This window comes from Sprattus sprattus, assembly GCF_963457725.1.
Source record: "Sprattus sprattus genome assembly, chromosome: 19".
NCBI classification, from domain to species: Eukaryota; Metazoa; Chordata; class Actinopteri; order Clupeiformes; family Clupeidae; genus Sprattus; species Sprattus sprattus.
In genome coordinates this window covers 12,530,068-12,554,067 of record NC_137917.1, presented here as the reverse complement: position 1 = coordinate 12,554,067, position 24,000 = coordinate 12,530,068, and the positions used below count along the sequence as shown (strand labels likewise).

The window sequence follows — 24,000 nt, the reverse complement described above, 5'->3', positions numbered from 1 at the left end:
AAATATTAGAAAATTCAGACAAAAACTGACCCAGAGGTTGGAGTGCTCTCTTGTGAGTCTGATTCACAGCCCAAGTGCAAATGAGTGTTCAGGTTGTGAATGCCCACTGTTAGCTGTTTACGACCTCTGAGGCTGTAAACATCTGTTTCCATCACCCAGCTCGGCCTTTACCTGGTTCAATTTTGCATCAGGGTCCTCTAAGAGCGAATACCTCCAAATTAGTCTCATACTGACAAGGAAGTCTATTCTCCACATGGGTGTTATCTCCAGGTCCCACTGAAGCTTTAGCGACTGCTTTCTGGGCTGGCTTTTGACAAGCATGCACACAAGAAGCCACCACTGACAGACTGTCACAGGGGTGGAGATGCCCAAATCCTGGGCAGACAGATGAGTCCTTTGGAAAGCTGAGTGACATTTGAAGAGGCTGGTGGTAGATCTGCAGATGTTGCCACACAAACAATGGAAAAGGTTAAGGGATTCAAGAGGCTGCTGGGAGGCAGGGGGAGAGGGGCTGCTCTGAGAGAAGGGGGGGGGGGGGGGGGGGGGGGGGGTGAAGGAGGGAGGGTCTCAGACGAATTCCAGACGATCCCCACAGGACGCCATTCTGTTCGGGCCACAATGTTAGTGTGCCTTCAGTCTTACGATACAAATCAAAGAGGCATTCACATACATGCCCTCTCTCTCTGTCTCTCTTTTCTTTTCTCTCTGCCACAAACACAAACACACACAAATACACATCTGCTACACTAAATGTCGATGGTTTGTGTTTCATTTGTGCTCAGATTGAACACTGTTTTTCGTTTTAAGCAGGAGCTGCCCATCCCCAGACCATATCTTGTCAATGTGCAACTAAGCCAAACATTCGGGAAAGGTTTTGGTAAACACCGGCAAATCTCCCAGGAGATGCAACAGGAAGTGAAATCCAATCTGTGGGATAGTTACTGGAGAGTATCACACTCTCACAGTCGGCAGAGGAATCAGCCAACCACACATTATGTCCAATATCTTAATACCACTGTAAAGATTTCAGGAAATGGTGATGGCAAGAGACCCAAAAGAAGGACAGCAGAAAATGAGTATCAAATAAAACGAAAACGTCTACAATGATAGACTTCATTGGAAATGATTATATTTATTGCGGAGAGTGAACTACACCATCAAGCAAAGAGGGAGGGAGAGAGCGAGAGAGCGAGAGAGAGAGAGAGAGAGAGAGAGTGAAAGAGAGGAAGACTCGTTTCTGACATACAACACTCTCTCCATGTATTACGAATGGACACAATATCTAATTTCACAGAAAAGTTTTTACTGGGTCAAATTCCCCCTACAGACACAGACTCACTCCATCATTTTATAAGCACCTTATCCTGAGGTAGATTTTCATCTCAAAGGCTGAACCATGAAATTATCATATCCACGTGGTGCCTGATCTACAACATAATCCCGAAAAGGACCAGACCAACAGGATCCCTGCCAAGCAACATGAGCCACATAGTCATCACAATCACCACGGTAACTCACTCCCCATCTCAGCAAACACATGTAGGGTGCCCCAAAGCCCTGCTCCGAAGGAGTCTGTGTGTTAATGGCACCTTTAACTCAGGGATAAGCCACACGCACACACACAATCATGCATCCATGCACGCGCACACTCACACACACACACACACACACACACTCACACTCACACTCACACTCACACTCACACTCACACTCACACTCACACTCACACTCACACACACACTCACACACACACACACACACACACACACACACACACACATACACCTTTATTGCACCATGAGCCGGGTTCCTGTGGAGCAAGTGAGGCCAGAAGAGATGGCCTCATAAATTAGCCGCTAACTCCCGCTGAGGTGAGGCTGTCTGAGGTGAGGCTGACTGGGGGAGGGCTCTCTTCGGCCTCCCCTGGCCTCCCAGGCCACTCTTAATTGCATGCCTCTCTCACTCATGCATTTTTCATTGCTGTGAATCAGCAAGCAAATATGCTCTACATCTAGTTTTCCTCGGCCGTTATATCCCTCCTCACGCCCCCACCCCCCGCTAGCGCACATACTCTCATACTCTCATACTCTCTCACTCTCTCCATTCCTCTCCACAGCGACTGTATACCATAGCGCAGCCCCCTGATCACTCCGGTAGGAGCCTGAGACTGGCCTAAAACAAACACACTCTGGGATACCATGGAATCCTGCACTAAAATAACAATTCAGTCAGGGTTCCTGTGCAATGTCACTGAAATCAATTCAATTTGATTCAATTTTCATCACATGACTCAATTGAACATTTTTGGTTCCATTTAATTCCATGCCATTCAGCAAATACCATGCTTTCAATCCTATGCTTTTTTACTCCTGCGCCTCCACAAATCAGCTCTAATCCCAAGACTACAGCGGGAAATCGATTCCAGTGAGCCGTGTTCAAATTTGGGATATTGGGCTCACAAGGGTTGCACATTTTCGCCTTGGGCTGCTTGAGCATGTCTTTGCTCCAGTAGTTCGGTACGAACAGCTTGGAGATGAAAAGCTTTCCTTGCACACAAAAGCCTTCTCTACCCTTCCCCTCGCTACACAGCATTAGCTCAGGCCGTGTAGTCTGACTCAGTGCTGTTGGAGTGAGAAAGTGATCCTGACTTGTAAGACAACATGCCCACATGAGGTTTCAGCATTACCTGACAGCGGGGCCAGCAGCCGCACTCTAGCTCCTCTCCGTCACATAATACAATGCTTCGCTAGTGCACCCATGCTAACTCTATGTTCCAATTTGCTTTCTTTGCACACCACAGATTAGATTACATTAGATTCAACTGTATTGTCATTGAGCAGAATACAGGCACAAAGCCAATGAAAAACAGTTAGAATCTAACCAGAAGTGAAAAACCTCCATAAAATATTCCATGCCAGCTCCACTCCTTCTGAAACCCTTTCATTCATCACATACTCACACTAAACTGGCCACACTCAATTAGCCAGCTCAACAGCCACCTTCACTCACTGAGTGGGCCTACACAACGGAATCACATCTTCTCATGAGTCACTGACTCACATGCTTATTAGCGCCTCTGTACAGTACACCTCTTAGCACACACATGCTAATTAGCGCCACTGTACAGTAAACCTTTGAGCACACACATGCTAATTAGCACCACTGTACAGTACACCTCTTAGCACACACATGCTAATTAGCACCACTGCACAGTAAACCTTTGAGCACACACGTGCTAATTAGCACCACTGTACAGTAAACCTCTTAGCACACACATGCTAATTAGCGCCACTGTACAGTAAACCTTTGAGCGCACACATGCTAATTAGCACCACTGTACAGTACACCTCTTAGCACACACATGCTAATTAGCACCACTGTACAGTACACCTCTGAGCACACACATGCTTATTAGCACCACTGTACAGTACACCTCTGCAGTATTCTAGAACTGCCTCAGGTTCTAATATGAGGACTTTTAATATTTCAACATAATACTCAAGCAAAAATGCCGTATGGATAATGGAGTGTTAATGTAATTACATTAAGTATTACAATAACGGAAGGTGTTGTTTACATTCCAATACAAAACAAAGACCAGAATACCAAATACTCCAGAACATGATTATAGTTGCTGAAGCTGAAATAAGCTGAAACATTGGCAGCATCATGAAAATGTGGCCTAATACCCACTGAGCAGAACACATTCTGCAACCCAGATCTAATTAGACATTGATTTGGGGAAATTATCTCGTTAGTGCTAATTAAGAAATGATGCAACCAGGATCTCATTAATGAGAAAGAAGACACAGCCACCAAGCAGCCAATGGGTCGTTATGTCAAGGAGTTTTTATAGCTACTCACACTCACACAGACACAGACACACACAAACACCTTGCTCATGCACACATTCTCAGCTCCCCCCTCTTCTCCACACACACACTCTCACACACACACACACACACACACACACACAAACACACACACACACACACACACACACACACACACACACACACACACACACACACAATAAAACACACTAATGAAATTTGTACACATACATGTCTACACCAATTCAAAAGCACCTGTCTAGAATTATATGGTGAGAGCCTTTTCTCCAGAAATATAAGAATTTCCACCTGATGATTGTGTTGGTTTATTTACGAGCTTTTCACTTACACTTCCTCTACAAACACAAACAAACAAACAAACAAACACTGAGAGAGACACAAACTCACCGAGCTGGGGCTTGAGTGTCGTCGTAGCTTGGGAGACTCCTTGCCAGTGGAGGAGCTTTTGGCGGCAATGCAGGCATTGTTCTCGGAATGCACGCGCTTCACCTGGCTGGCTGGCTTCTCAAAGGGCTCGAAACCACTCTGCGTCCGCTGCACCCGCACCTTGCGGTCCTCAGGGATGGTGTCCATGTGCTTGATCACCGAGTCCGGACCCTGCCCGCTGCGTGTGGACATCTTTGTGACACATATCTATGGACAGAAGAGCGAGAGAGAGAGACGTTTAAAGGGGGGTGGAGGTAAAAAAAAAAAAAAGTATGACAGAAAGAAAGACAAAAACCGTAGCAGTTCCCTGTCCCTTTCATCTAAAAATATACCCCTGCCATTCGGTTAAACGACATCATCCCCTTTTTCTTAGGCATTCTCTCTCTTCAGTCCTTCAGTCCCTCTCCATCTCTCTCCCAGGTTACTTATTTATCTAGCGTGTGTGTGTGTGTGTGTGTGTGTGTGTGCGTGGAGTCTTGCAGCTAGCTCCCTGTGTTACGATAAGAGAGCCTTTATCTGAGCCGCTCTCTCCCCTCTGGTGAAACGGCGATCCCTCTGATTCCGCCAGCTGTCTGAAACTCTGCCACGGGAAAGACAAACCCTCGCTTCCTGTCCAAACTCTGGTGTCGTTCTAGAGTGACACACAGAACCACACACAGAAACACTTTTGCTCAATTGCTTACTAATACACACACACACACACACACACACACACACACACACACACACACACACACACACACACACACACACACACACACACACACACACACACACACACACACACACACACACACACACACACGTGTACTGTACAAACTATATTCACAATTTAACCCAGAACAAATGAAACACAGACGGCCTACCTCTGGTGACTACTCCTTACTGATAAGCCCTGTCAGCCACTGCAGAGTACCCAGGCAGCGTGTCATGTTAGCCACAGCCCCCTCCCATTAAATATTTACCCCCTGCCCCCCCCCACCCCCCAGTAAAACACCTGTCTAATTAGCACTATGCAGTGACTAGGTAGAGTGGCCTGCTGGCCTCCCTGCCAGCTAGCTTACAGGGGCCAGGTTTCTGACAGGGAAGTGTGCTTCCCCGGGTTGAGTTGCATTCGGGGGAAGTGGACTTCGGGAAGAAGGACACAGGAGCATGTCTGAATGTGAGGGACAGGGTTTCTTCTGTTTGATGCTGTGTGTGAAGCATCTGGAACAGCCAGCCCAGTATTAACTGTGGAATTCAGTTTTCCTGTTGCTCATGGGGATTCTGACGGCATTACACACTGCTCAAATACACTGCTCAAAGGTGCACAAAAGAGAAATCAGGGCGCGCGCTAATGTCATGAATCTGACACTGCACCCTGATCGTGTCAAGTTTGTCATGTATTAATTAACTAATGTGTCTGTCGTGCAAACAGGCGTTAGTGGACATCTGTGATCGGTAAAAACACCAGATGCACACACTCGCACACATAGTACACAAAATACACATTCGCTCATGTAAACTCATCCGTACATATTCACAGTATACACATATACAGAAGCAATTAAAGAATGGCCGTCTAAACAATCAAAAGACATTTATTCTGGAAATGTGAGACAAAAAGATGACATATTTTCCTGGTTTCAGCACAAGATGTTGCAATATGTTCGTTCGCTACTCTGGTACGCTGGTAATACCTAAGAAGTGCTGTTCATTGATGCTGTCAATGCAGCACATAGAATACAATAACAGCCTCACCCTCACAAAGGGAGGAAGGTTATTTGTGGTGAAAGTATGCATTTGCAGCCAAATTGGTTAATGGCTGGCTTTCAACACTGACCAAACGCTTCCTTTAGAGAGGCAAGATGATACTCAGTGGGTCAAGGCCCATTATGTCTCAAAGACAGTTTCTTCCCAGAACAAAATAGGCTTTTATGTCAAGAATAGCAAACTGCGGTAATGGCTAGGAGGGGCAAACAGCCTTGCCTATTATATCCTTCTATGCCCGAGCAGACCAGCTTTATCTGCAGTAGACTTAAGGGGGCTTAAGTGGTTGATAAGTGCAGAAATGATCCAGAAGAAAGTACTAGCACATCCCACTCTTCAACAAATATAATTTGGCAATGTTTAGTTTCAGCAATTAGGCTCATGCTAAGCCAAATGATCCTAGCAGGGAGGAGACAGTTAGCACTTTTGCCACGCACCATCGTAAAAGCACACGGGATAGCTGTTCAGACTCAACCCCAGCCAACCCTAGCTATAGCACAGGTAGCGAACAGTGTCACTAAATCGCAGATGCTGCTTGCTAACCATGCTTTGCTAGCTAAACTAGCTTAATTCAGCAAAACAAAGGCAATAAATAACAGGCCAGCACAGTGGAGCCCTGCAGCACTCAGTCTTGTACTATGTTTTTAATGAACTCTGCTTTACTCATGAGAGCAACTTCAGTGTTTCAGGTGTAGCGCTGTGCGAACAATTTTCCCAACTCGTTTCCTTCCACGTTTTTAGATCCTTCATCCACAGGTGGACACATCCTCTCAGGGCCCTCAGAACTTACATACTGAAACTGACACAATGAGAGACATCCAATCCCACCCCAAAACATATGCTTGTGAGTGTGTGTGTGTGAGTGTGTATGTGTGTGTGTGCGTGCGTGCGTGTGTGTGTGTGTGTTGAGGAGGGAGTGCACGCCTGACTGCCCACTGACAGCAGCTTTAGTGAGCTCAAAGAGCAGGAGTCAGCACCTTTCACTCCCGCACTCCACGTTCCTCTTCCCCTCTGCATGTTAAAAAGGTCAGAACACGTCTCACTGAGTCCACCACGCATCAGAAGAAGTGCGATGGACAGTCAGAGAGAGAGATAGAGAGAGAGAGAAAAAGAGGAAAAGACAGAGGGAGCGAGAAAATGTCACCTGCTTCGGCAACGGCTTTTGTCATGTCATTAGTGTACTGTCGTCTCCTGTGGAGAGAGTGCTCAAGGACGTGTGGAGAGAGATGAAATGAAACTATGCAAAAACAACCACCATGCCCCCTCCAAAGTCGTGCGTTATGGGGCTATAATGCACAGCGCACAGTGAGGGTGACAGGCTCTCCACACAGGGATCTAATTAAGGATAACTGCAGCCCATAACTCCTATGAATGCTGTGAGGGTGCACGAAAAACAGCTAGTCTATGAGAAGGGCCCATTCTCCTGAGACCCTTCACTTTCACTGTTCCTCAAAAACACACACACACACACACACACACACACACACACACACACACACACACACAGAAAGAGAGAGAGAGAGACACCACAGACATACACACACACACTCACACACACAGAGGAAGGATAAGAATATGCTTCCTACACTGATCTCCCGTTTAATGGTTTGCTGTGTGTGGATGACAGATGTCACATAAATAAACACTATCTGGCACTCCAAGGCATCCAAATAGCAGCTTACAGCTGGAGCCTGAGAGGGCCACAACACATGAGCAAACCACACCAAACCAAAAACAAACAAATAAAACCCCCAGAATGCCATAACATGATGATTAGAGGAGAAAGTGTGATGCTGGGGGGAAATGCTGAAAGTCATTAGTTTGCCATTAAGTTTCTTACTATGGCTTTTACAACTCAATCAAAAAGCACCATGAAGTGGAAATGTGCTCATACTCTCTCTCTCTCTCTCTCTCTCTCTCTCTCTCTCTCTCTCTCTCTCTCTCTATCTCTCTCTCTCTCACACACACACACACACACACACACACACATTCACTCCTACACACACACATCCACACACACACACACACACACACTGACTCCACCTGTCTCAATCTGACAGCTGCAGGTATTGCCTGATGCCGATGTCTGCCTTCGTCTAGGGAGGCATCATACAAGAAAACCCTTGATGTGCCTCATCATTATGGTCAGGCTTGCAGGCGGAGAGCTGTCTGCTTTCTGATGGCCGTGTAGGGTTGACCTTTTACATCCAACCGCTGCCTTCCAGCCAGACCCCAATAGCAGTGTCCCACGGGACACGGGCAAAGGTAGTGTCACGCTTTTGCCCGTTAGCTTTTAATTATCGCTCCCGATTTACACTTGACATTTACACTGACTTCAATTACTCCTACTATTTACACCTGGGACTTGCCATTGACTTGTGTTTTACCACAGAAGGCCAGATGGTCCTTCGAGGCACTGATCATCAGCCAGTCAAGTCTTCTGCTTATCTGCTAGGAAGCCGGCTGGATGTTTGCATGCAGTTACTGTGTGCTGTCATGTGGGGAGTTGTGAGCATTTGGGAGGAAATATGGGGATGAGCTAATTGGGTGAGGATGAGTCTGATTCGCCTCCTGCTTCCGTTATGCTTTCCCACTGTCTTTCTAGTCTCATGTCTAGCTGGTGTTACAGTCTTCTCAATTTAACTTATAAAAGTATATATTATATATATACAGTATATATGTGTATATATATATAATATATACTTTTATAAGTTAAATTGAGAAGACTGTAACACCAGCTAGACAACTAGCTATCATTTCATGCAAAGGTAACTGCCATTTAAACCTTTTAAGGTCATTTAAAGGTTATCTTATGTAGCTAGCAATTTCGCTATCACATCAACTGGGCAAACAGGCATACTCAATTAATGAATGATAGTTTCAGACGTGTTCAGGTGAGCAGGTGTGGTATGAAAGCTCAAACGAATCTGCACTCCAAAACCGCATATCACTCTCTCTCCTTCCCTCCCTCCCTCCCTCTCTCTCTTTTTATCTCAGAGCTCCGCTTCTCTTTGTCCTCCCTTACATTTGCTGTCTTTGTAACTGCTGCTTGCTGGGAGTTTTTAACTGAATTTGCCAGTCTCTCTTTGTCTCTCAATCCATAGATCTTTGTTTGTGAATGTGAGGTGGCTGTTAACATCTGCGCTCCCTCAATGAGCCGACTGCCAGACCAGATCCGCAGCAATCCTCCAGATTTAACTCCATCACCTCCTAGGCTGAACCAGAAACACACTCCTCCTCATCGGCTCCGTACACACCCTGCTCAACAGCTCCTCAGTCACTGCAATTTCACACGCCAGGTTTCAGGCTCAAAGTCCTTGTTTAATGAATGATACCTTACAAATGTAGGTAAAATGGGTACCATTCTCATTTGGGAGTACCAGATTATGTAGGTATCTTACCCAGTGAGCAGGCGCCGGGTGAATGTGGGGGCAATTGTGTATGAATTGTGATATTGACTTCACGAGGGCCACCAAGACACACTGGTGCTGTCCTTGCAACAGCAACAATATGTTGGTAATCTCACCCGATTGGACAGGGATCAACCATTCAACACAAAGGCAGATCAATTAAGTTGATAATCCACAAATCAGTCTCATTAAATATATCAGTCTCATAAAATATATTATACTATCAATTTGGAACTTTGATTAATAATTAAATTAATAACTACAAAACAAAGTTACCTTATTAATAGTATGGTTGAAGGTCATTGGAGTTCTGAATAGAAGAGGTTGACAACGTCCATTCTTGTGTAACATTAAATAAACCAGCGTATATAAATCAAAGTATTTATTTACACAATGATAAGAGAGTAACACACAATATGTAATCTAGCTAAATGTATCTAACTAATGAATTGAAGGAGTATGTATGTGTAAGGGAGAGGGAGTGTGTGTGTGCGCGAGCTTGTACGCTCTGAGTTGCGCTTTTAGGAGCGCGCCTGAAAGTATGTGTGTGCGTGTCCCTTTGTCTGACCATGTAGTTCCGCGTGAATGTGTGTACGCGTTCGTGAACATACAGGAGTGGTGTGTAAAAGGACGAGCCTATATCAGCACCGCGAATTTCGAGATTGTGCTTCGCGTGTGTGGCTATATGGAGTCCAATGTATTTGTAATCGTATGTGAGTTAAGATGCCATGTTAGAATAAAGAGCTGGTTAGTAATGCATGCAAGACTTGTGTGTCTGATAAGCTATCCTAACAATTTCCCTTGGATGGTGTGGCGAAGCCAACTACCAATTAACAATGAAAGTATATAACAGTTATGTTTGGTAAACAAAACAGATACAATACATGAACAATGGCATATGTAAACAGTCCTATGCTTAGCCAGGTTGTGAATAACTAGCTAGCTGCCCAGTCGATGTTACCAGTCCTTTGGAAAAGTGTTGGCGCATCCGATGTTCCTGAGGCAGAGAAGAAGTCCGTAGGTGGAAGGTTGTCCTTGCTGTGTGATGTCGTCGGTATTACACTGCAGTTTAGATCGGAGGATTTGATCGCTCGGAATGTTGCAGTTTCCGTGAGTTCTGTTGTGCTTTGTCCCGGTTGCAGAGATAGCTAGTTAGCAGGTCTAATGTTAGCTGCTTTGCTAAACTTACTTTGTCTCAGTTAGCGGGCAGTGTTTGGCTAACGAGAGATTGTCCTTGTTTGTTCTCTTCCGTTAAGAACAAAGAGAGTAGGCCTTCACCAGATGACGGTGGAAGGACAGATGTGAGCATGGCCAAAGCCAGTGTAGAGAGAGTTCGTAAAGAGATAGAATGTTTCATTTCAACGCAGTTTATAGGCAAAAGTGCGTCACGAATTTTAACACCTTGTTTTCAGCCAATTGCTGTCTCAGTACTGAAATGCAGATAACAATTTAGGTGATAAGGGAATTGTGGGTAATGAAGTCTTTTGTGGGACTACCGACACAAAACACAAAAGACAAAAAAGATTCCATACAAGTCTTTCAAAGGGAGGGCATCTAGACACACACACACACACACACACACACACACACACACACACACACACACACACACACACACACACACACACACAAACCAATCTTAAACCACCAAGCTTTCATTCTTATTCCTCTCCAAATTAATCTTGGTGCCCTGGCAGAGTGATAGATCCAGCCACAGCTGCGGATATGAGTCTGCCTGCATCATTAGACCCTCTGGGATGAGCGAAGCCCAATACCCAGTGCCAGAGAGGGGCTGTGCCAAAGACCAGACCCTCACACTGAGGCTTTAATGAGAGACGACACAACCAGCTCACCTTCTAAAGTTCAGATCCAGAGTAACTCATGCAGGTATAGGCTACATAAATCTACCACTCACCCTCTAAAGCTTGGATCCAGAGTAACTCATGCAGGTATACGCTACATAAATCTACCACTCACCATATACAGGTCAGATCCAGAGTAACTCATGCAGGTATAGGCTACATAAATCTACCACTCACCCTCTAGGTTTTGGATCCAGAGTAACTCATGCAGGTATAGGCTACATAAATATACCATACTCACTGAAAGCCTCCTGGTGAAATCTTAAGTGTCATGGAAAATCTCAACTTCTCCTAAAGCCACGACTTAGTATTAGTCTCAAATCAGTGTGTGCTTTAGAGTGCAAGCGAAGAGACACTTAACGATAATGTTGTCATCATCATTAGGCTTTGCATGTGTTACGAAACACACCCATACTCTAAAGAGTCTTATTAGCAATGATGAGAGGACTAAAATATGCAGTTATGATGGGAAAAGCAGAACTTTCCTCAGATAAGAGAGTTTATTACACTGCTAAGAGACGAGGGAGACATCATTACTTTCAGGACCAGCAGAAGAAGAGGCAAAGCTCATCGCCACGATGTTGGGGGCCCCAAGTCCAACATCACAGCTGACCCAGTAACAAGTGCAATGCAAGCAGCAATCATCAAGAGGGCACACAGGCCACCACCATGCCCGTCCATTCATTTCACTGAGGCCTATAGACAGCATACACAGAGAGCCTTGCCATTCACAGCACGCAAGCGTACATTTAATTAAGTGTTTGCCCTCCTGTAGGAAGTGAACCCTCGTCCTTGACACTGTTAGCGCCTTGCTCGGCCCTTTAAGCCCATGGGCTCTTCCAGTGCACTCTGATATAATTGATCTAAAGTCCCCTTCTAAGTGCCTCCACTCCAAAGAGCTCTGTGTAACAAGGGAATGCATACATTTCCTTCTGCCACAGTGTAAGTCCAGAGAATGTCCAGGACTGGAAGGGAGGGAGAGAGAGAGGGAGCGAGAGAGAGAGAGAGAGAGAGAGAGAGAGAGGGAGAGAAAGGGAGAGAGATTGGCACCGATTTCACAAGGAGAAGTGGTCAGGGAGTATTAATGACTAAATTGGCAGCCGTCCCTACCACTGGCTGGCTGGAATGCCACTGAGGATTAGGACACGTCTCTGAGAGCCAACTCTCCACAAGGGAGCATTCCGGCAGGACCAGTGACCAAATCTCCAGTGCTCTCCGCTCTCGTCCCAAAGAGATGACAAGGGCTTCAGCACCGGCTTGGGGAGTGTGGCAAGGGGCCAGTCTCTGATATTCGGAGGACACAATGAGTTCTAAGAGGTGAACGGAAATCTTTGATATTCTGAGAACACAATTGGTTCTAAGAGGTGAACTGAAAGTCCCGCAGTACTGGGAGCTGAGTGACTCAAGGTGGCGTAGACTCGGCTAGAGTCATTTCTAAAGGCTCAGACGTACTGCCGTTCATTATACTTGAGAGCTTTTTTTCTTATTTCTTTATAAGTGCCTCCCATGTCGGAACTTCAGAGAGGAAGTCCATTAATTGGTCAGAGGACGTTTACTTTGATCTGAAAAGCATAGGGTTAGACTGAATCTGTGTGTGCGGGTGTGTGTGTGTGTGTGGTTGTAGGTGGTGGGTGGGTCTCATGTATCAGGCTCAGCAGATTGATAGAGGTGAAACAAGGGTTGCTACCTGTCCCAGTATTACTATTATGTCCATTTTGATGATCAAGTCTGAAAAGTAATCGTGTTGCTGCGTGACCGACATACACTGTGTGTTGCATACTAATTCACCATGTGTAGATGTGTTGAGGATTTATATGAGTCGTGGCTAATGCGTAAACATTAACTGACCGTATGTTTTCCATGTGTGTGCAGTGATTCAAAACAACACTTATTCTACATCAAAATAGGGGAAATAATTAGAAAATCCAATCTAGTGACTAGAGTCAGCTCAGCTCTAAGATCCCATCTGGGTAAACAGGGTGGACACCCTACTAGAGGAAAAAGTGTTTTGAGTACACTTGAAAGATCTGATGTTTCACCATAAAAAAGTCACTAATCCACAGGTTATATTTAAGCGTCTTATCCACCTTTGAGTACCATATCTACCTTTAAGCACCATATCCACCTTTAAGCGCCATATCTACCTTTAAGCACCATATCTACCTTTGAGCACCATATCTACCTTTAAGCACCATATCCACCTTTAAGCACCATATCTACCTTTAAGCACCATATCTACCTTTGAGCGCCATATCCACCTTTGAGCACCATATCCACCTTTAAGCACCATATCCACCTTTAAGCAACATATCTACCTTAGGTTGCCACATCTACCTGAGTTAGTGTTCTAAACAGAATGGCGTATAGGTCAGAAATAATTAGTCAAACCAGTGAAACGCCCATTACTGGTGAGTATTGGTGAAAAAGTGCACAAATGAGACTATGTGTGATGGTTGATCTGGTGGATTGGACTCAGTAAAGCTGGGAAGAGGCATGGATCAGGAAGAAGCCGGGATGATTCAAGCAGAACTAGCCACCTGTCCTCTGTCATGTGGAGTTTGTTTTGCTGAAGGCCACAGAAAACAACCAGAGGAGCAGGCAATCGAGCCTCAGCTCTCCACTGCAGCATCGTTTGCATAATGCCATGCACGCATAGAAGATGCAGTCGCAATTAAGAGTTTGTGTATCCGTGACCATTAAGCCCTGTTTCCCTCCTCCAATCTAAATTATGCACATAAAAATACAGTGATGGTTGGGCTTATAAATATCTTCAAACTAAGAGAAGCCTCTTGAGACCACACACACACACACACACACACACAAACAGACACACACACACACACACGAACGCGCACGTGCACGCACACGCACACGCACACGCACACACACAGACAAACACACGAACGCGCACGCACACGCACACACACACACACACACACACATAGATACAGCATCCCACTGGGTAAACGGGGAGTTATGGTTCAGATGTGTATGACAACACACAGACTGACGTCATAGTACACATCAGTAGTCTATCCAGAGTAGACAGTCGGGGATGTGCTATGCATTCAACAAGGGTTTAGTAAAATCTTTGTGCCCTATACAGTTCAAACAAAAATTACTAAACTGTAAAAACAACCTTAGGGGAGCAATTCATACCGCCAATATCCCATCATGCATCAAGATGAGTTAAGGAGGGAACCACGGTGATGTAACTGAGAAGATAAGAACCATAGAACTAAAATAGCATTATGGCTTTCAGACCTATCCCTCCCTTCTACCAACCCCCTCCATTCTGGTCTACTGATGTCTGAGTTCCACTCGGCAGACAGGACAGGGAAACCATAGCTGACGGCTTCCTGTAATGGCGATGGAACATGTCTTTCCAGCTGAGTTGTTTGGGGGAAACCTTTTCCTAGATATAATTGCATGCACTCCATTAACATTAATAATCCATGTCATCTATGACGTTGTCTGAACAGCACATGCCAGGCAGGTCCTTAAGTTGTTGCCCCAGTTCAGCTCCATCTAACACCCCGTACCCCTGGTGAGTAATCTCATCTGAGCCAGGCCCCAGCACAGCATCGCTTCCCTCTCAGCCTCCTCTGGTCCTCTGGACCTGGCTGAGTGTCCAGATGCCAGCTCTCTCCCCGGTGTCATCTTAACCCCCTCCGTAAGCTCCTCGACTTAAGCTCCCAGCAGTCCAGCACACGGGCGTCCACCCTGAAGGCTGATGACGTGATGTGCTGGCGGAGCAGTGTGTACACAATGACGGGGAGAGAGCGAGAAAGAGAGAGAAAATGGAAAGAGAGAGAGAAAGAAATGGAGAAAGAAAGAGTTGCAGACTGAGAAAAACAACCAGAGAGGGAGTGAGAGTGAAAAACAGAGAGACAGAGAGAGGGAGTGAACGAGAGTCTCAGAGGAGCTTCATGAGGCGTAAACTCACAGATGGGAGAGTGGCCTGCTTCTTCCCACAGCACTCCTTCCTCCTCCTGCTGCTCTTCCTCTCTCTCTCTGTCTCTCTCTCTCTCTCCCTCTCTCCCCTGCTCTCTCTCTCTCTCTCTATCTCTCTATCTCTCCCTCCTACTCTCCTCCCCTGGAGGAGCCCGTGACAAGGTGCTCCCTGAGGGCAGGAAGCTGAGCGTATGCTGAACGCGCCCCATCCATCCATCGCACCCTCACGAGACGGAGAGGAAGAGAGAGAGAGAGAGAGAGAGAGAGAGAGAGAGAGAGAGAAAAGGCAGGGAACAAGAAAGGGATTGGAATGGAGGGAAAGAAAGAAAAATGACATGGGCTGGCTGTTTAAACAGCGCCAAAAACAAGCAGAGTCACCTTCCACAATGTAACACACACACATACACATACACACAAAGATGCCTCTCTGCCGTTTCCATGTTGCAGAAAGAGTGTCAACACACCCCTTTCTCTCTCAAACAACACACACACACACACACACACACACACACACACACACACTGCTCAACATTTAAAAAATTCCCCCCTTCCTGTGTCAGTCTCAGGTGGGCTGGCCTGCAGACACACACACACACACAAGTACACGCCGTAATAAACAATGAAATATTCACACACACACCAGTGTCACTGTGTCAGCACACACACACGTTCAGAAATGCACAGGCATCCCATGCCATGATCTCTTCATAGTAGGCACAATCACTCACCTCCAGCTGTGCAGAGAGTGTGTGTTTGTGCCATCTCTGTGTGTGTGCGTGATTGTGAGTGTGTCAAGAGACAGCTGTTTTTGCCGATCTACCATGCTTGCACGCTGTGTGTGTGAGAGAGAAAGAGAGGGAGAGAGGGATGGATGGGTAGGTAGGAGAGGATAGGAAAATCAAAGCTAACCTCGGCGCTGTCTTACCTTGATGCCGGCACCGTTAGCAAGAAGCAGCCCACCTTCACGCCTCACGAGTGCAGGCGAAACCCATTCAGACCAATCACTCACACGGCAAGCAAAAAACCAACTCAAAACATATCCCTCTCTCTCTCTCTCATGCTCTCTCTCTCTATCTCTCACTCTTTCCCTCCTCCCTCTCCCTCTCTCTCTCGCTCGCTCGCTCACTCTTTTGCTGCCCTGGTAGGGAGGGAATGGAAAGACTGTACTAACATGGAGGGACAGACAGATCGGGAGGGGGGGAGCCTTTCGGAACGATGCGTCACACATCCGTCAGAGGAGGGTGGCATGTGGCGCGACTGCATCCCCCAGACGGGGCAAGGAAATGGGGGAGTGTGAGCGTGGAATTTGGCAGTGTGCCCACAGGTCCTCTGGGTATGCAAGACTGAATGGGGAGTAGTGGCATCCCCCCCTCTGCTTGCTGAGATGGTACAGGCCAGCTCGAGTTTGCGGAAGCAAATACAGACAGCAGCAGCGCCTGCAGCAGCAATGGCAGCATCCGTGCAGCTGTGTGTGTGTGTGTGCGTGTGTGTGTCTGTGTCTGAGAGCATGCCTGTGTTTCAGCAGCACTGGTAGCATCCATGGAGCTGTGTGTGTGTGTGTGTGTGTGTGTGTGTGTGTGTGTGTATGTGTGTGTGTGTGTGTGTGTGTGTGTGTGTGTGTGTGTGTGTGTGTGTGTGTGTGTGTGTGTGTGTGTGTGGTGTGTGTGTGTGTGTGTGTGTGTGTGTGTGTGTGTGTGTGTGTGTGTGCATGTTTCAGCAGGTGCATGTTAGCTAAGACAACATATGACACACAGTTCAGTTCTCTCTCTCACACACCCTCTCTATTTCACTCTATCTCTCTCACCCTCTCTATTTTCCTCTCTCCCTTTCTCCCTCTCCCTCTCTCTCTCTCTCTCTCTCTCTCTCTCTCTCTCTCTCTCTCTCTCTCTCTCTCTCTCTCCCTCTCTCCCTCTCTGAAAAGAGCTATCGATTTGCTCGGCGTAGCTTCAACTCGGCTGAAATATGAAACCTTGGCCTGCTGCGTGCTCATTAATCCTGCTTTGAGTGAGTGGCATCAACAACAATAACAGAGAGGCAGTCAGCCACTCCTTAAGTGCTGGGAGCTCAAGCCTCCCTAATATCCACACAGTAAGCAGCCCTATCATACACCACCCTGCAGTGACAGTGAAGCGCCCAAGGCCCAGCTCATTTATATAAACCACACCAAATTAGCAATTAAACACGCATGGGATTGTATTAATCGGCATAGTGCATCTTTACAAATGAGACCCATGACTGTATACTGCGTGTTTAAATATAGACTGATGGCTCACATGTGAAGGGTTGGCTATGATGAATGCCTGGGCTGCTATAAAGAAAACTTGGTAGCGCTTTACTTCAACCATGTGTCATTAGACTACCAAAGCTATGTCATGATCATGTCAAGGCAGATGGCATATGCTGTTTTAAGTAGCTATCATGCCCAGTGATGTAACAGCATTTTTTCACCATAATCAGTAATTGTCATGACAATGTGTTGTTCTGCAAAGCTACTATGGTATCTAAGAGAGGTGTAGCATAAGCTTCTATGGTATCTAGGAGAGGTGTAGTATAAACTTCTATGGTATTTAAGAGAGGTGTAACATAAGCTTCTATGGTATCTAAGAAAGGTGTAGCACAAGCTTCTATTGTATCTAAGAGAGGTCTAGCCTTCACTGCTAAGGTATTTAGGATAGGTGTAGTACAAGCTGCTATGGAATTTAAGAGAGGTGTAGCATAAGCTGCTATGGTATCTAAAAGAGGCATAATGACCCAATATTGGCAACATGACACTGTTAATTCATGCCAGTCTTATGATGCAGGGTTCAACACACTGTCACTATAAAATAAAGACATTGGACCTCATTCTCGAAATGCCGTTAAGAAAAAGTTAGGATGACATTTCTCCAGGGTCCATTGTCCCTTGTCTTCAAGCGTAATAGTGTCCAACTATCCACATGATGTGGCCTGCGACCGCTCTAGTTAGAGCCGAAATGAGTGGCGTATGAGGTTAGTTATCTATCTTGTGGAGTGAATGGACCCTTGAGTTGTTGACAATGGGCCTCCTCACCCTGATAAATGGGCTTATCTCTACAGCTGTGGCAAGAGGTGATTTGGGGTGGGAACAAAAAGCCTTATCTGCCACGACTGGAGGAGGTTAGGGGTGTCTGATGGGGAGGGTCACATGGGGTAGGGGTGGATGATGGGAGAGGGTGTGTGTGGGGGGGGGGGACTCAGGAGCATGAGCCAAATCCCTTTAACACACAGCTGAGTACAGATAACTGGTATCTCCCAAAACACACGACCTTGACTGATAAGTGGGCAGCCATTTAGGCTAAATTCCTCTATAGTGCTGTGTAAAAGCTTCAAGCGCTACATCCTCCACTTCTGCTTTCAGACCTCCAGTGGGCCAGAGGCTTTCAGCACAAAGCTAAGAGTGTCTTTGTAACATGAGGCTACACACTCTTCATTTAGGAGCAGGGTTACGGTTCAAGGTCTGCCTCAAATCAAGACATGAATACTGCACCATTGACCAGAGGTGCTCACAAGTCTTTGTCACAAGTCCAAGTCAAGGCTCAGGTCCTTTGGTTGTAATGAGTGTTCTGTCAACTGCTGCATGCGTGTTTTTTTGGTAGATGACCACTTTAAACAGGCCAATGGAATACAGTATGAAAAAAAAACCGCACAATGACAGCTTTTCTTTTAAGTTAATAACTGAATTTTACCTTGGAACATGAATAGAACACGTATTACGGTCCTTCTGAGTTTTTCTCAGTTGCTTCTGTACATTTCTCAGATAAGAAGTAAAATATATTCACTTATGCACATCATAACAGCAATTTCTCATTCTTTTGGACATTTGGGGAATGCTTTTGCACATTCATGCTAGGCTATGTAAAATCGTCTTACCCCAAAAACATCTAGGTATCATTCAAATGAGTAAAATCTAGATTGATGAGGATTGATTCCATTTGTTGAAAGGGAAAACAAAAAAGGGAAAGGGGAAAAGGGAGAGGAAAATCTCATAGGTCACCAAGCCAGAGAGGAAATATGTGTAACATCTAAGATGATATTACTTATTTATGAATTTATGTGGCATGCAAGATTGTCCCATTGTGAACAGGTTGTATTGGTTGCTATACTGACCAGTCTCAACTGATTTTCTGCATCCTGCTACAATATTCTGCTACAATATTCTTGTTGAATTGAAATACGGAAAATGTTAAGGATGTACCAAGAGGCTTCCTGAAAAAGAAAGGACTCACTTGCCTGTTGCTGAAAAAGAGTGAAAAGCAAACATACTCATCTTTTCAAAATATTCAGCAAATGCCTTATCTAATCTAATCAAGTTAACCTCCCTTAACTACAAAACTAGCAGCAAGCTAACGATAGATAGCTGGTGCTGAGCAAAACATGTTTTGTAACCATCCATGGGTGCAAACATTAACTTTTACACTTCCAAGTGACTGACCTATCTGGGTTTTCAAATGCCTTATAAAGTTTGATTAAGTAGATCCAATATTACATTACAGACATTACATTTAACGATTATTTTGTTTGGGCCTTGTGTGAAATTAAAAGCCAAATGTTATGGCAAATGGAACAGCAGCTGCAGGTGTCCTCACTGGGGTGTAGATGCTGCATTTTACAGTCATCTGCAGCCACGTACCATTGTCACAACAATAAGCAAATTACAACAATAATCCTTGAGTATTCTTCTGGGTCATTTATAACGAGAAATTATCAAATAAGTAATTAATGGTCGGTGACACGAATCCATTACGTTTATGAAAAACAAAGATAATCGTTCTTCTTGTTTTTAGGTTTGCTTCTTTATTTCTTTTAATAACAGCTTTACTGCTAGTAAAAAATGTCTATTACATTTTTGTTCGGCCGCTTTGTTACACTTCTCAGATCAGACTTAAAATTATCAAAACTACTTGTTCATCCTTGTCACTTGCGCACATGATGAAAGCAATTTGTCAATGTTTTGAGAAAATGTATTGTAAATGCTTTAATACATTCTTGTAAATTAGTTTTTGCTATTGTTTGCTGCCTGCTTTATCAATTGCATGAATCATGTTGATCAAAATGTATTATGCAAGTTCTCTGTTGAATGGTCATATCCCCCAAAATGGCAAAAATGTTCAACCATTTATCATTGTTTGTCAAGCATATATTTAATCAGTTTCAGTGACATCGTGCTTTGACAGGTTTGGTAAGGAGCAGCATGCCAATTACTATGTGTAGTCTTTTGGGTCAACGGAATCTTTTGCCACACCAACACCATTAGGGAATGGTGTCATAATGACCTTAAAAATAGTTGATTACTGTTAGTTACTGTTAGTCCTTTCGATTTACAAATAATGTTTGTGAAAAGCAAGAAAATTGTCTTGTGTTTTTTTTTAGCAGGTTGTAAGTTAGGGTTTTGTCCAGTTTTGCTGGTAATACATTGTGTGGTTCTGTCTGTACGAATTGTTTCGAGAAAGGCACTTACTGTTGTGAAAATGTTAAGGCTGATTCGAGAAATGTACCAAAGCAACTGAGAAAAACTGGCCACCACTGTACATACTCATGCATACATACTCATATTACAGAATGTATACTATATGTTATCACTTCCTGTAAAGTAAAGAAGTGAACTAATTTCACGCTAACAGAAGGTCCTTTGGACAAATGATAGATGCTGTTATGAACGGATAGGCTACTCGCGGCTCATAGGCATATAAATATAACATCATCAAATTTGCATGGGTAATAGTGATCAAAGAGCAGCCTTTCATGCACCAGCGAGGGATTTGAAGCCCATCTGCCAGGACCCAAACCGGGGCTAAGTGAAACAAGATGCCACGTCGAGGCTCACCGGGTTTTAGCGGGTCAGCTAACCCAATTTCCACTGCGATTATTTGTAACAGGACTCTGATATGAGTCTGCAAAAGCCTTTAATCCAAATATTTGGTGCCTTACATATCCCCCCCACCCCCAAAAAAAGAACAATTTAGTTATCAGTTGACTCGTGTTCCTTTTGTTTGTGTCTATTAAACTAACACTATCTATGCAACCACTTGACTTGGCCATTGGTCAACTCGTGTTCCTTTTGTTCGTGTCTATTAAACTAACACTATGCAACAATTTGGCCATCAGTCGACTAATGTTCCTATTGTTTGTTTCTATTAAACTAACACTATGCAACAATTTGGCCATTGGTCGACTCATGTTCCTTTTGTTCATCTATTAAACTTATAATATGCAACAACTTGCCACTTCTAAAAGTATGTTCATATGAGCAATGACTATTATCTTCAATTTCATTTAGATGGTATATGGTCATGTGAAGGACAGACCTCTCATTCCTACTAGCCATCCAGGCTATGCACTGTGGAGTTTTGTTGTTCTGATTAGAACACCCCACGAAAATGTCAGAAAAGCCTTCACAGCACCAGTTTTAATAAAAGCATCAGTGCCAAATGGGCTGTTGGTGGTGTTTGAAAGGTCTTTGCATGCCTTTTAGGTAACTTGCTAGTTTTAGAGCAAAATTCCACAATGCTGCTGTAAACCCAGGTGGTACTGCAGCGGTTCCAGGTTTGTGGATGATGCTTGTTGGTGAGGTAGTTTTGAAAGATGCTGATGAGCCAAGTCAAATCAACTCATACCCATTAAAGATGAATACAATTACACCAGTGGTATTAATTAAGTCAGGAGAAGAAAAAAAAACATTACACACACACTTAAACACACTCTTCACTTCCCTCAGCTTTAGATTAAACTAGAACATTTTAAATGTACCTGTTTGCAGACAGACAAAGTAAAACTAAATTGGGAGAGAAAGAGTGACCATGAATGAGAGCAACTGAGAGTGAGACAGAGAATGAGACACCGAATGAGAGCGACTGAGAGAGTAACGAGACAGCGAATGAGAACACCTGAGAGAGTAACAGAGAATGAGACAGCGAATGAGAGCGACTGAGAGATTAACAGAGAATGAGACAGCGAATGAGAGCGACTGAGATAGTAACAGAGAATGAGACAGCGAATGAGAGCGACTGAGAGATTAACAGAGAATGAGACAGCGAATGAGAGCGACTGAGAGATTAACAGAGAATGAGACAGCGAATGAGAGCGACTGAGAGATTAACAGAGAATGAGACAGCGAATGAGAGCGACTGAGATAGTAACAGAGAATGAGACAGCGTCTGAGAGCGACTGAGAGAGTGATAGAGAATGAGACATCGAATGAGGCAGCGAATAAAAGAGCAACGGAGAGAGTGACAGACAGACTGAGACAGCGAATGAGAGCGATGGAAAGAGTGACAGAGAGAATGAGACATCGAATGAGAACGACGGCGAGAGTGACAGACAGACTGAGACAGCGAATGAGAGCGACGGAGAGAGTAAGAGAGAGAATGAGACAGCGAATGATAGCGGTGAAGAGAGTGAGAGAGAGAATGAGACAGCGAATGATAGTGGTGGAGAGAGTGAGAGAGAGAATGAGACAGCGAATGAGAGCGGTGGAGAGAGTGATAGAGAGAATGAGACAGCGAATGAGAGCGACTGAGAGAGTGACAGAGGGAATGAGACAGCGAATGATAGTGGTGGAGAGAGTGAGAGAGAGAATGAGACAGCGAATGAGAGCAACGGAGAGAGTGATAGAGAGAATGAGACAGCGAATGAGAGCGACTGACAGAGTGACAGAGAGAATAAGACAGCTAATGAGAGCGACTGAGAAAGTGACGGAGGGAATGAGACAGCGAATGAGAGCGACTGAGAGAGTGTCAGAGGGAATGAGACAGCGAATGAGAGCAACGGAGAGAGTGACAGAGGGAATGAGACAGCGAATGAGGCAGAGAGAGTGAAGGGGAAAACAGGGAAAGAGAGACACCGGCCATCTGCCACGGTTTCTTCCGGCCCAGTGCATGACACGTCTGTGTGCGTCACTTCAGGCAGCATCACCTCTGCACACAAACACACACACAAATACACCCTCACATGCACAAACACACACACATACACCCTCACATGCACAACCACACACACATACACCCTCACATGCACAGACACACACACACATAAACCCTCACATGCAAACACCCACACACACACAGTAGACTATAGAGAAAACTAGGAGAGCTTTGAGAGAAGGCGCTAGTCCGTGGGTGGAGAATCCTGAAAGGGAACAGGATCATGCATAATTCAGGCCAGCACATCCGACACCCTCCCAGGCGAGAGGCCGGATACGGAGACGACACACGCTGACCCAGGGGGGTGTTGGGGGGAGGGCAAGGGCTTCCTCTGGGGGGGGGGGGGGGGGGGGGGGGGAGCAGAACGCAGGAGCAGAGAGTGAAGAAGCTGGGGCGTGGTAGGGAGAAGGGGTTGGAGTTGAGGGAGAGAGATTAAAGAGGTACTGCACCTTTACATGTGTTTTTCAGCTGTTAACTAAAGTATATGCAGGACTGTGATGAAAAGCCATCAGTGCTGGTGTTCATATTGACAAAAAATTTAAATCTGCATTTTATGGGTTGAAAATGTCTAATCTTCACTTTCAAATATCGTCCTGAACCTTGCAAGGTCGTTGCTGGCATACAGTCAACCGTTTGGGACTTATCTACGTCACCTCCTCCAAACCCCACCCATTAGTGTGAGAATCATTTTAATTTGCTGCTCATCATTCACAGGAGTTTACGCCCCCACCTCCCCTTGCCTCCTTTTTAGCATTTTTAGGCTCCGAGTTGGGGTGTGAAGTTACACTTGCATGAAGCCAGGAAGAAA

At 45.1% G+C, this 24,000-nt stretch overlaps 1 protein-coding gene across 1 annotated transcript in view; it reads right to left on the bottom strand.

Annotated features, from left to right (window-relative positions):
- cdk14 (cyclin dependent kinase 14) overlaps positions 1-24,000 on the bottom strand; it is a 147,132-nt gene that overhangs the window by 99,648 nt on the left and 23,484 nt on the right. Inside the window, exon 3 of the mRNA XM_080858587.1 lies at positions 4,242-4,487. Within this exon, the coding sequence (XP_080714713.1) occupies positions 4,242-4,487 (246 nt within the window). The remainder of the gene's footprint in view (positions 1-4,241; positions 4,488-24,000) is intronic.